At 42.7% G+C, this 14,114-nt stretch overlaps 1 protein-coding gene across 7 annotated transcripts in view; it reads right to left on the bottom strand.

The window, feature by feature from the left end:
- Nucleotides 1-328: 328 nt before the first annotated feature.
- Nucleotides 329-14,114, bottom strand: part of LOC144948706 (clathrin coat assembly protein AP180-like) — a 142,924-nt gene continuing 129,138 nt past the window's right edge. For all 7 annotated transcript variants that reach the window (XM_078878389.1, XM_078878385.1, XM_078878392.1 and 4 more), the window contains 4 exons: nucleotides 13,168-13,281; nucleotides 3,789-3,882; nucleotides 1,788-1,843; nucleotides 329-1,649 (listed from right to left, as the gene is read on the bottom strand). In XM_078878389.1, the coding sequence (XP_078734515.1) occupies nucleotides 3,790-3,882; nucleotides 13,168-13,281 (207 nt within the window). In that variant the 3' untranslated portion in view covers nucleotides 329-1,649; nucleotides 1,788-1,843; nucleotide 3,789. The remainder of the gene's footprint in view (nucleotides 1,650-1,787; nucleotides 1,844-3,788; nucleotides 3,883-13,167; nucleotides 13,282-14,114) is intronic.

Here is a 14,114-nt window from a genome sequence, read left to right as displayed (position 1 = left end):
CAGTGGGATCGGCTGCTGTTGTGATTCTCAAGAATCTACGTCTACGCCTACGTCCGAAGACAAGACCAACACGGGACTGCACCAAAGCTGGGGTCCCGTCCGTCGTAGCTACTCCCAGTGTAGTTAGCCTGGTGGACCACCACCATAGGTTATTATCTGGTAAAGGGGCAGTTACCCCTTTGTGTTAGGTGTTGGTATTAATAAACGTGTTGCCTCCCAACAGTATGCCTGAGTCTCCGTTTGAGCCCACTACACGTGTAAAACACACACGGGCCAGGAAAATAATCGTCTGCAGGAAAAAAAACGAATACAAAAAAACACAGAACGATTTGAGATATGCCAACAGTTTACTGGGAACAACGTTATGACACTTAACAGACTGAACAAAAGCCAACAAGTGTGCTGTGTATCAGCAATGAGCTATTGAATTTGTTGCATACGGAGAATTGTTGCCTGGAATTATACATACATGTATATTACTCTCCAATATAGTATTTTTAATAACAGCGTCAATGCATAAACACCCACAGGGCCGTGCTTGGGAGAACATGCAACTGTGAGACCAAAGCAAACCTGCCGTTGGCCATTTAAGGAACAACTTTAACATTGGTCAAAGCTGTCTATAGGGTTTGGGGGGGAATAACATAAGCTGCAATTCACACGGGCTGTGGGGCAATATTATTTGGGAAGCGATAAAATAAAGCATCCAACAAGCGCACCAACGTCACACAGTCACATGTTAATAGCATTACACGTGGCGCCAACAATGCCAATAAATTAGCAGACCAAGTCTCGTTGCTTCATTTAGATAACCTTTAAACACACATGTGCACACCAGTCTACCGCAAAAACACTTGTACAGCACAATGGAGAGTAGAATTCACATTTACAAATCTACATGTATGATTAATTGTCTGCACCCATCGTTTTAAATCACATATCAAAATATTAAGAAACTTGGAAGTAGTCATTGGTTGGCCTCTGAAAATTATTCATACTATCAAGAGGCAACTCAGTAAAGGGATACTTTTCCACACTTATCTGTCCAGAGGAAATTAAACAAACAAAATAGGTCCTATAATCCCAGTGTAAATATTTTCAAAATCGGAAATTCAACAGGTCCTCGAATTCAAATTTCTGGCATAACTGCGTTGTGCGAATGCCACACACCGACTCCGTGGCAGTGACTACACATTTAACTATATCTGTCAACTACCTGTAAAGCCTGGCTCTGACAGCTGCAATGACTGAGGTACGACACTATCCCAAAGGATGCAGCAATATATACGTGTATTTTTAAATATATATTAAATACTCAATTATGGGCTATATTATTGTACAATACTGATCAGTGAAGGAGTGACATGAATGGGACAAATTGTTCAAACATCTACATATTTCAATAAACGATTTAAATATGCTAGTTTATTTACATCAGAAATGCATATCAGAATGTTTACTTGCTATTTCTGATCTTTGAACACGTCAAATGGTAAGTGGATGTTTAAAATGATCATCTCTGCCACAGAAAACATGGAATAGGTATCGGATTCAGCAAACACGCTCATATTTAAGTTTCAGTTTTTATATTTGTAAAACAAGAGCCATCTGGTATTTTTTCTGTCATCTTCATTTCACAGAAACTGCATCTGGAAGACACAATCACAGATAAAATAATTTGCACAGATATACCAGACAATTATGTAGGTGTTCCAGCAAAGATAAACGCAAAAGGTCCATTCTCATCAAGAATGCCACGGGAATGACGGAGCTTACTGCAGACTTACCTCGGAAGTCAGCAGAGCCATTTGGCACTGCAAGGAGGAATGATGGTCACGGATTTCTGAGGAGATAGGAAGTCCTCAGTGGCCCATTATCACATAACATCCTTTGACACCATCAAAACATAACATGCAGCAGCACCACCCCTATGACCGTAATTCAGGGGAATAATTATCTGTTCTCTGACTTAGAGACAGGATTGGAAATTTGCGGAGCATTAACGCGAGATCTGATTGTAACCACTATGAGGGCATTTCCGTCATCTTCTTGCCTAGAATACTAAAGATACGCTCGCAAAAAAGCCCATTCAGGCAAGGGCAGTCAATCTGATACAGAAAAGTTAAGACAGAATTTCATAAAAATTTACAATTCTGCTGCATAGATGATCCATACAGGAAAAATTTATAAAAACCTACCAGGCAGAAATTTGCATAGGCTCCAAAATTGGGTTGAGCAGATCCCATAGATGGATGCGTGTCAGCGACTGTTATGAATTAAGTTGATCCCGTTTACGGCAGCTAATCCGCAGCCAGGAAAATACCGATGCAATATGGTTGCCGTGACGGCATCGCTAAGTGTGTTTTGTGCGGTTTTCCGTGTCGATGACCGAGATCAGCGGTGTCAAGACCGGCCTCAATGAAGAGAGGCTCATTAAGGACGCTACTGGGCAGTTGGGAGCACTTTCTAAACAGCAGAGGTCAGACGAGCAATGCCCACAACAACAAGCAGAGCATCACACAGCTAAAACGCAGCACGTTGGCAGTGGGGAGTACAGATGTCAACTCATATCATCTGAGTCTGCCATGATCTCAATCAGAAGCGAGCCTTCCATACTATGCGATCTCATGGTGCACCTATCCTGGCACAAGGGCCATGGTGATGTCATCACCACGTAGTGGCGAATGTTATTTGTGATCGTGTGAATTTCTGCATGTGTATTTGTGCGAATGTGTCTGTCTGGTTGAATCTGTGAGAGCACTGGTGTGTGTGAAGGTAATGGTACACCTTGAGGTTGTCCCCGAAAATGTAAAGCTCCATGAAAACATGTGGAAAATCCCCTTGCAATCACATTGGGACCTAGAATTGGAACAAATGTTGGCCTATGCAATGTATAGAATTAGGCATGCCATTTGGTACTCAGGCCCCGAGTCACACCCTTCAAATAACATAGATGCATGTACCTGCAAGCACTGCGGATCTTTCGTATGTTAAGTGTTACACTTTGATGTTTTATATTACTTTATTTTAAAATTATCATTTGTATTTCTCACGTTAAAAAAAGTTGTTCAATAGTGGAAACGTTTTTGGGGCCCCGAAACATATCTCGGGCTTTTAACACGGGAGGAGTCGATGGGAAAACGACCGCTAAAACGAGCTTTCACGCCACAGAGCGATTTTCGTGGAACGCATCTCGCTCGTTCAGCGAGACGCACCCGTGTGCTGTTTTCATGTACGGTTGTTTCATAAAATCTAGATTTAAGTGCTCAATAAATGGAGATCCTATGCTTCAAATGACAATCTCTTGCTCGGAATGGCACGCGCACACTGCGATAGAAAAACATTCACATGCGCAGTTTGTACTATACCAGCGTGGTGCAGTTTTGGGGTAAGCAATGGTAAAGGAAGCATTTATATTCCGATAATTGTGAAGTGTTTCAGAAATACACCAAATAATGTATCTAAACATCAAATAGAATTTCGCTTACACTGTGGGAACTGTCATTGCAGATAATATAATATGCAAATAGGATGATTTTCCCCTTGGATCATAAAATAAACCCAGGCTATATAGATCTCAGAGGCACACATTGAATTAATCTACGAGTGCTTGGGGTTCATGGATTAAAAAAAGATCAGTTCTTTCAGCTCCCCACAAACAAATGGATTCATAGATAACCGAATCATGAACAAGAGGATCCTAATTGTATGTGCTGCCATCACTCATGTTCTTTATGGAGTAGGTGAAGAAGCTTTGCGTGAGCTGGCCACAGTCTGAGCCAACCTACGTTAAATGAAGTCCTTGAGGTTAAGGTCAGCCAGAGGATCCTTTGTTGGGCCCTTTTGTGGGCTCTGAGAAACTGGCGTAGGACTGGGCGAAAGCTTGGGAGGCCACAGGAGAAGCACAGGGCACAGACAGCAGGTAGCCACAGCGTGCACACACACGCGCGAACGCGAGAAACACACACACAAAACAGGTGCGTTAGTATAAAGGGTGCAGTTGTCATTCATTCGTAAGTGGGTTAATTGTTTTTTGTAATTGTCGTGAATACATGCATTGCAGAAAAGAATGTAAATCTGGAGACAAGTGTAGCTTTAAAGAAAAAGGAGTGAAAGTGTTTAACAGGAAGATTGTCTGCGTGTTTTGTTAGTTACAACATAGCCAAGGTTTGTGCGAGAAGTAGGTTCTCAATGACCCACACTGATCGTTATAATATCAGACTTATCAGACAATGTCTCCTACACGTGTTTGTTCCTCCACGTAGAAAACAAAAGTACGTTTGACACATCCCATTCGCCACACGACCTTCTGCGGGTGCATATCAACAAAAGCAACTCTGGACTGGTTTTAACATTCATTGTCTCATCATCAGGTCAGGCTTGCTTGAACCAATACTGAACTGCCAGATGTTTAAAGGCGAGGATCTCTGTTAGATATGGGTCCTAGTTGAATGAAAAACGATATTATACAAAACAATAGTAATGCGCATCTCTAAAGCTAAGCTAACATTGCAAGTAGTCGGAGAATGGCATAAGTGCATGGGGTTATAAACGGTAGTGTGGAGAGAAAGGGTTAGTCCAAGCCAGGAGTGTACCAGATGGGCTCGGCCTAGGGAAGAATATTGGGTTAGGCCAAAGAGAGCGGGGAGAGTGCACGTGAGGGCTCAACGTAAACTGGTGCTGGTTTTCGAGAATAGGCCAAGGGGCATGTCAAGTCCTCAAGGGGCAAAGCGGAGCAAGAACACTGCTCTGAGAGTAGACTTAACTGGAGAGCAAGACAGGCCGGTTGGGGTTACCAGCCAATCCAGAACAGGGAGACGGATGTCATGACTGGTGGGGCACGTCGGGCTCCCTGTTCCTGGTGCCTGCTCTGGAGTTGGGGGGAGTGCAAGAGATGTGCTAGACCGAGTGGGCAGCGTGGCTGGAACAGGACCAACCAAGCCACGAGTGAGCAAGGTGCTTGGGTTTGGGATGGTTGAGTAAAAGAAAAATGCGAGGTCATCACCTTTTCTTCCAAAACAAATTAACTGGGGGTGATTTTGTCTGGAACTAAAATTTGGTTACTTAAGAGGCAAATGCATATTTTAGGAGTGTTGGCCAACCCACAGTCCAAGCATTTGCAACCTAACCCGTTTTAAACTGCTTCACAGAACTGTATTAAATGGGTGCGCCGCGGTTGCGAGATGTCAACTCCCTTGCCTGGTATACAGGAGGGCATGGGTTCAATCCCTACCCTGAGGCCTGCTGTATATTTGGAGTTGGTCACATGGATTTTTCTCCAGGTCTTGCAGTTTTTCCCTCCACATTTAGAAACATGCATTTAGAGTATTTGGCTGCTGCTATAAATTTACACGTGATAAGCCAATTCGTTGAGCTATCATTTGTGGTCAGGTCACTTCTGAAAAAAGCTATATCGCTCAGCGGGCCTTACCGATTAACATAAAAATAGTTTAGTTTAGTGTTGATGAACGAAGGATTTCTGGGAAGCAGTTTTGATCAATTCCGGATATATAGCCATCTAAATGTGGCTGGTTACCCACAGGTAGCTGAACTTGCTATTGATCCAGTTTATACAAGGTTGTCATGTTAAATCCTGCTCTGGCATTTCAGAAATTTGTATAAAGTACACTTGATGCTGCACCCAGTAAGTTAAATATCAATTAGCACCATTATTGTTACACTGGTGTCAAGGCTATTTCCAAATTATTGTAAAAAACAACCCTCAAAACTAAACTGTAAACCATTAAAATACATCACCTGTTATATCTCCAAGTAAAATGTTGGAGAGTTTATGAGCCTACTGCCTTCCAGATTCATGTTAACCAGCAGAATTTATTTGAACATGCCAACAATGGACTGGTGTTGTCTTCCGGGGGCTCATGAGTAGTCAGGAGTGCTCGTCAAACACTGCTTATTCACCAGACGTTACTGGTAAGTGCCACTTAGATGGCTAAGTTTGCATAAGGAGCTCAGTTACATGTCAAATCAATAATACAATGACCTAAAATCTTAGGTTTGAATATTTGGCAACCACGAATGTGCAATTCCCACAACTGTTTCAAGGCCACCCATGGAGAAGGATGAAAGCGATTCCCAGCAACCATGGCGGGTTGTACTCGCACACAACTGGGGAGCGGTAGTGTAGTGGTTAGAGCACCGCACTACCAACCCGGTGACTCAAGTTCGATTCAACACTGGTGACGATTATTTTAATCGGTCCTTGGCCTCAGAGGTCGACTCGGCCTCAAATGAGTACCTGGTGCAGTGTGTAAACATCACCTCTGGGGAGACAAAGACGGCTGGGCGAGGTGCTGGCCACCCATCCCCTCATGCCATTCCAGCATTCATAAGGTGCTCGCTAACAGCACCTGCCCCAACAGTCTGCTAAGGCTATATGGGGGATCTTTCGTCTTTGTGCGTGTGCGGGACATCTTGAGCCGGATTGATCAGTTGTGGCAGTGAGTGTGACTTACTGTATGCCATCATGTCACGAGACTGTTGTAGCTTCGAAAGCACTCCACCCTAACTATATGATTGGGTATAGAGATGAGAGGGAGCGCATGTATGCCCTACCCCTCTTATGGGATAGGAGGGCGTCTTGAGAATCAGCTCTACTGGGTAACCCCCCTGTGGCAGGGCGGCTAATCACATCTCAACTCCTTAACAAGGCCACCTCTCAGGACAGCTTGGAATGTTCTATCACCACTTGGAGGATCTTCAAATGTTGCTTTTGTACGGCTGTTGGAACCCTTGGCATTTACGATGAATTGTAAAAGTAATAAACATGTTCTCATTGGTCGGCTTAGTATTCGGCAACGTGCAGCTAACCCAGTTCTTATATACACCGGTTGAAGATTTATTTTGATCTGTTTACTCCAAATGGTGTTGGTAATATAAAACGGTGACAAAACTATACAAGACAAAACGAACCAGAAACAATAAAAATTTAGACCACAAAATTTGAATATTGAATCAAGTCATGATATTGAATTTTGTCAATTCATAAAAATCACTGGTAGCCTCTTAGGTGAAAGGTCAGTGGTGATGGTTAGTGGTTAGGCACGTGGTTTGTGATGGCGAGGTTGTGATGCGGTCGGCATCCAATGGGGGCCCAAACGTGGCTCATTATGCAACTTTGTCTTTTTTGATATTGGGTAAATTAATGTTTGGTTCTTTCGGTAAAGTCACGTAGAAAGAGAATATAATAAATTAAATAATAGCATACGACGTTTCGATTGCAACACAAGCAATCATTATCAGGTACAAATGAAAGAGAAAACAAAACCTAGTAAACTTAGAAATATAACGTAATACAACACAGATCGTCGGCTAACATAACAGGTGATTGGTCTCGGGCGCAGAGGTCCATGATGAAAGAACCGGACTGGCATTTGACCTGCTCGAACACCTTAGGGCAGACATGGGCAAACAACGGCCCGCGGGCCGTATACGGCCCGTTGTGCTTTTTAATCCGGCCCGCCGAACTTGTCCAACCCGATTTGGTCGTGACTCGAACCTAATTTCCCCATTGGATTGTATGTAAATACAATTAATCAGTTCCAGACTCCTACGAACTGTATATAAATATTGTTTTTTTAAAGATTATTAAGCACAAAACTAGTTAATTACGCCATAGAATTCAGTGTAATAGTAAACTAAATGTAACAACATTGAATAACACTGAGATCACCTTGAATAACAGAGAAAACTAACATTGCCGCATCAAGGTTTAGAATCGTTCAACAAGATGATTGTTTCGTCTGCTACATCAGTCGGTCGATTCTGAGAGAGAGAGAATATTCGTACGAGCAATTCATGTTTCTATTGAAAGTAAGTTAACAGTAATATTTGGGTACAGTATTGTTTTTGGAAGCATTCACCGTAATATCGTATCAACGTTTACTTCACCGCATCATCGTATGAATGATGCGAGAAGAGATTAACGGGTTCTTATGTTGGCGATTTACGTACTCGGCGCTTTCGCTCTCTAAATTACGGCTTGAATGAGGGGGAGGGGTATGACTACACTCACAAAATTAATATCTTACTAGGAATTTCTTATAACAAAAGTTATATACATAACTGTTACGCTTTGTGTAATTCAACAAAACAAACAACACTTAACTCCGAGTTCTCTCCAAATTTCACGAGTCCGTTCTAGACCCCACAGTTCTTTTTAAAGAGTTTTAAGCACAGAACACATAATTAAAGTTTAAAAAATCATGAATTATACAAACTTTTCAATAATTTCCTTCTTCACTTCGATTTAAATTTTCTTTAAAACCTTCTTCTCACCAACATTACCACTCATTACCACTTTCTCCGAAGGCAAGTTTGTAAAAGAATGCATGGTACAGACAGCAGACATCTTGTGTCCGGAGATCAAAAGAAAATTTGAAAAAGTCAGCTTATCACGCAGGACTGTCACTCGCCGTGTGGAACGGATTGATTAAAAAATATAGCCAGTCAATTAAACAAAAAGTCTGATTCCTTTGAATTATATTCACTAGCACTGGATGAAAGTACGGACGTAAAATACACTGCTTAGCTCCTCATTTTTATCCGAGGCATTGACAGTTTTGCGATAACAGAGGAGGTTTTGACCATAGAGTCCCTGAAAGGAACAACGCGGGGACAGGACTTGTATAACCAGGTATCTGCTGTCATCGAAAGAATGACGCTACCTCGGAGTAAACTTGTCAATGTCACAACGGATGGATCGACAAATTTAACTGGAAAAAATGTTGGGCTGCTGAAAAGAATCCAGGATAAAGTGAAAGGGGAAAACCCTGTCCAGGATCTTATTTTCCTTCACTGCATCATCCAACAGGAATCCCTGTGTAACTCTGTATTGCAGCTTAATCGTGTCGTGAATCCAGTCGTAAAACTTGTGAACTTTATACGAGCAAGGGGACTTCAGCACCGTCAGTTTATTACCTTCCTGGAAGAAACTGATGCGGATCATCAGGACTTGCTTTACCACTCTCGTGTCCGCTGGTTAAGTTTGGGGAAAGTGTTACAACGAGTGTGGGAGCTGAAAGACGATATCATCGCATTTTTGGAGTTGATGGGGAAATCTGACGAATTCCCTGAGCTAAGCGACAAGAACTGGCTTAGTGACTTTGCGTTTGCTGTGGACATATTTTCACACATGAATGAACACTTGCCATGCAGGAAGAGACACCGCGAAACGCAAAAAAATACAGCAAATCACTTGAGGACCTGCACGGAGAATTCTGCCGTAGGTTCTCCGATTTCGAAAACATTGAACAGTCACTTCAGCTGGTGTCCTGTCCCCTGTCACAAGACCCTGAAACAGCACCACAGGAGCTGCAGTTGGAACTGATAGATCTTCAGTCTGACTCCGTCTTAAAGGAGAAGTTCAACTCTATTAAACTGAATGACTTTTATGCTTCACTTAACAGAGCCACGTTTCCAAACCTCCGGAGGACTGCACAGAAGATACTGACTTTGTTTGGCTCGACTTGTGTGTGAGCTGACATTCAGCGTCATGAACACCAACAAAGCCCGTCACAGATCAAAGTTAACGGATCAACACCTCAGATCTACCCTGAGAATTGCCACAACCAAAATAACTCCAGACTTGGATGCACTGGCAAAAATGGGAGATCAACAACACTGTTCCCACTGAAACTGAAAGTGATGATGTGTTGCTGCAGCGAGGTTGGAGCCAAATCTCCGCAACACAGCCTGCGTGGCTGCTCTAACCTGTTAATGTAGATAATAAAGAAGTTCAAGTGAGGTAATTGGTTTGGGCGCAGGCCTCAGATGTTTTCATGATGTTTCATCAGTCATGTTACGACATGTTTTTGTATTGTTCATGTTCGTGCAGTTTGTTAAATTGCCTTGCAAATAAATGCTTTGCTACCTGTTAAAGGCAAAATCCTTTCATGTAATAATTTTTACATGTCATTTATATTAGTTCACACAAACACTCCATCCACCTGTTCCTGGCCCGGCCCCTCTGTCAAATTTTAGAACCCATTGTGGCCCGCGAGTCAAAAAGTTTGCCCACCCCTGCCTTAGGGTGTAAAGCCCACGCCCCTGGATCAAGGCACCCTCGACTTCAAATGCACCATCCCTGCCAGATCATAAGGCTCAAATCCACCGAAACGTTAGAGTTCCTGGAAGTCCAGATTGTAACCCTGCTCCACAATTATTCAGACCTACACGTCCATTAGTGCACACCCACACCGGTGTAAACTCGGTTATATGGTCTCCTCTGCATACAGAAGATGGGAAGGATGACCAGCCACTCCCCTTGGCACCGTCAGTGTTGTTAATAACTGTCAACTGAAGCTGCTGTATCAGTTCGGTGTTGTGGTAATTTTGGGATTTTTCTTTGCTTTTCTTCTGGAGAAGCATGACTTGTAGGCTGGTTTAGGAGGCAGGCTTCCTGCTTTAGCATCGGAATTGACATCTAGGAGGCCCACAGGGGTCGAAAGGAATTGCACGACTGCACGTTCTAAGCATCATCCACCTTTTGAAGTCATTCCTATAGGTCTTTGTTGAAGAGGATTTATCTTCGAACGGCAGAGTGCACAAGAACGCCCTTGAGCTGGTGGTCAGCTTTTGGCCGCTACTGTCAGATCATCAATTGGCCCACTACGGCAAAAGTCACCACCCTGGGAGGTGCTGGTGAGCAGGTATCTTTCCTGCTTCGAGAGAAAATATGGCCATGTCCTGAATGTCGAGGTAGGCATGATAGAACTTCTGGTCTTCCTCTTTATTGAGCTTGAGTCTACAATGACTTAATGACGGACTTGGCTGTGAACGCTACACACGTGGTGATGCATATGATAGAAACTGCATCACGATGACCATTCTTAAATCCCTTATCCAATGCCCTTGTCCAGTGTCCAGCAGGGACTGGGAGCTTTCCTCCTGTACAACAGGGTAACCCTGGGAATACTTTTGACTACCATTGCCGCATCCACACATGGGACTGAAGAGAAAATGTATGTGTCTGCCTCGTCCTTGAGGCTGTTCGTGGCCCATGGAGCCCCTCTGCTCGCTTTGCTTACTACCGGTGGATCTGTTTCTTCAGAGCATCTAGAAAAAGAAGAGTTGTAATTCCTTGCCTGTAGACCCTTGATGAAGAATGGCTTCAAATCGGGTCGGCTGAGATTGTTCCAGTTCCGCGAGCTTCAGCTTCTGCCTGATGCTGCATCTCAGCGAGTGCAAGATATCTTGAGGAAATATCAATTTCTCAGTGCCATCTTCATCTGACAAATCCCAGTCTGAAGACGACTCCACCATTGAGTACTCATGTCGCCTATTTGGTCTTTTCCATCTTGGCTCTACTCTCTCACAGCCTCTTCTATGAAAGAGTGCAACTCATGCTTGTCCAGTTGAAACGAGCTCTCCTGAAATACACTTGTCTCAGCAGACAGCGGCCTCTGAGGTGACACTTCCACACTCAAAGAGTGAAGAACAAGGCAAAGGATAGACATCCATTCTAGATTTGAAGCTTTCGTGACTGCAATGATTCATACTCTTAGGTTTTTTCGGTAAAGTCACATAGGTAAATTTTTTTTTTATAGAAATAATCATAGAAATAAAAGAATAAATCACGACATTTCGGAGGTAACACAAGTCTCCGTCATCAGATGGGACCGTCACAGCTGAATTTACTGTATTAAGTGAGGAAAGAATCCAAGAGGCAAGCCCTTAAATACAAGTTAAGGGGGGGGAGGGGCTTGTCTGAATGTGGTAGCCAGGGGTATGGCCTGATGGTCCTGGGCAGCGGGGCTAAAAGAGAACAATGGTGCACATCGGCTCATGGTTGTGGCCGGTGTTAGCTGATAATAAGCATAAAAGTAAGCAATACTGGTAAACGCTGGGGATGTCAACACTCGGTAAAGTCAAATAGTACCTGTCAGATAATTGAGTCTTCCGCCGTTGCCGATCATTGCTACAATGCTGTGAGTTCTCATAAGATTGTCTTTTCGGAGACCAAGGTGCTCTGCAAACCTTCTGGCTACCATCAGAGGTTTGTGCACGAAGCCATCCAGATATACAAACACAGACATAACTTCAACCGTGATGATGGGTACAAACTGAGTAATCATTGGAAAGATGTCTCGATTTTAAGCTTTCGTGACTGCAGGGATTCATCTTCTTGGCTCTTTCGGTAAAGTCACGTAGAAGGGAAATAATAAAATAATAAAAATAATAAAAATAAAACATAATAAAATAATTCTCACGACGTTTCGGCCACAACGCAAGCAGCCGTCCTCAGGTGAAGAACAGGTCTGTCGGGAAGACAGCGTCTGAATGAAACACCCCAGGCTTGGAGCGTATATTTAAGCTGGGTTGGAGGGGGAAGAGAGCCTTGACAAAATAATTTGCATATCAAGAGGAATTTAGCATATTTATGGGAAATGCAGACATGGGATTAGTCACTACTTGTGAAATGCGTAGGAGGTGGGCGGGGGGTTTCAAAGTCATTATGCCCGTGCATTATGCAGGATTAGCAGCATTTCGTTGTGGCCGAAACATCGTGAAAATCATTTTATTATGTTTTATTTTTATTATTTTATTATTTTATTATTTCCCTTCTACGTGACTTTACCGAAAGAACCAAGAAGATGGAAAGATGTCATTAACCATGTAAAAAAAGAGTTAACTACACATTTGTACCATCTTATCTGACAGGTACTATTCGACTTTACCGAGTGTTGACATCCCCAGCGTTTACCAGTATTGCATGCCGCTGTTGTTTACTGTGCCAGCCTTAACAGGGATGTAACGATTCAGCCCCACCTGGTGATCTGGCAAACTGTCGCATTTTGGCATTATAATTTGGTTAAATATCAATAACTTTTAAAAAAATCAAAAGAGTGGCCTCTAGTGGCTGAAGAGGTTACAAGAACCAATTAAATACAAAAACAGATTCGTGTAATTACATGCATGAATAATAAGTTTAAGAATCAATATTTATATAAAGCATTTCATCCCTCGTGTGTGCGAACAGTAATTACCACAAAACAGTGCTAAAGCGCACCTCCAATTGGCACGGTTGGCTACATATGGTGCAAAAGAAGTTCAACATGCATGCATACAAAAGAATTTGGGCCAGTGTGGCTCTTAACTTGTGTGCAATAGCAGTCAAAACAGGCTGCGGATACAGCTGAATGTAATTACCTGCGCGGTACCCATGCTCCCAAAGGGCGGTCTCATGCCAGTCTGAGCACTGGTGGCCCCAAACATGGCTGGTGCCGGTCCCATCAAGGGCACTCCAGCCATGGCTCCTGGTGCCTGAATTAAACAAAGCAAGACAAGTTAAATTTCGATTTAAAGCTTTCGTGACTGCAGGGATTCATCTTCTTGGTTCTTTCGGTAAAGTCACGTAGAAGGGAAAAAATAAAATTAGACAAATAAAACAATAAAATAATTCTCACGACGTTTCAGCCACAACGCAAGCAGCCGTCCTCAAGTGAAGAACAGGTCTGTCAGAATTCAGACGCTGTCTTTCTGACAGACCTGTTCTTCACCTGAGGACGGCTGCTTGCGTTGTGGCCCGAAACGTCGTGAGAATTATTTTATTGTTTTATTTTTATTATTTTATTATTTCCATTCTACGTGACTTTACCGAAAGAACCAAGAAGATGCAAGACAAGTTATTTATGAAATGACAGACAAAAAGAAAATCAATATTAATCATAATTATTATATCGTTAATTTTTATATGTTCATATGAGAGAATGTGTAGCTATATTTGTTTGTAATAATTTCCAAAGGATAAAGAGAATATTATCTGTAAGTCTTTACATATGTCTAAGGCAGGGGGCTATAATGCACATAAAGATGATCTTTATAAGGAGTGAAAATAAATTTGTGTTTCTAAAAAGAATTACTTGCCCGAAAAGGGACCGATTTATAAAAAATAGTTGGGTAAAATTTGACCAAATACATGTATCTTTTTGACCAATGCGTGACGTAACTCGCCAATGGCTAATGACATCATACGCTGATAATGATGTCCACACGTCTCCGCTTGGTCCACGTAGGTACAGGGGACCCAGGCAGGAAAACTAGGCAAGGGCCAGGACTGGTTGTCGGCAGCACTATACCCTCAATTGCATTGATGT

The sequence above is a fragment of the Lampetra fluviatilis genome, chromosome 50 (assembly GCF_964198595.1).
Source record: "Lampetra fluviatilis chromosome 50, kcLamFluv1.1, whole genome shotgun sequence".
Lineage (NCBI taxonomy): Eukaryota > Metazoa > Chordata > Hyperoartia > Petromyzontiformes > Petromyzontidae > Lampetra > Lampetra fluviatilis.
This window is presented reverse-complemented; position numbering and strand designations above follow the sequence as displayed.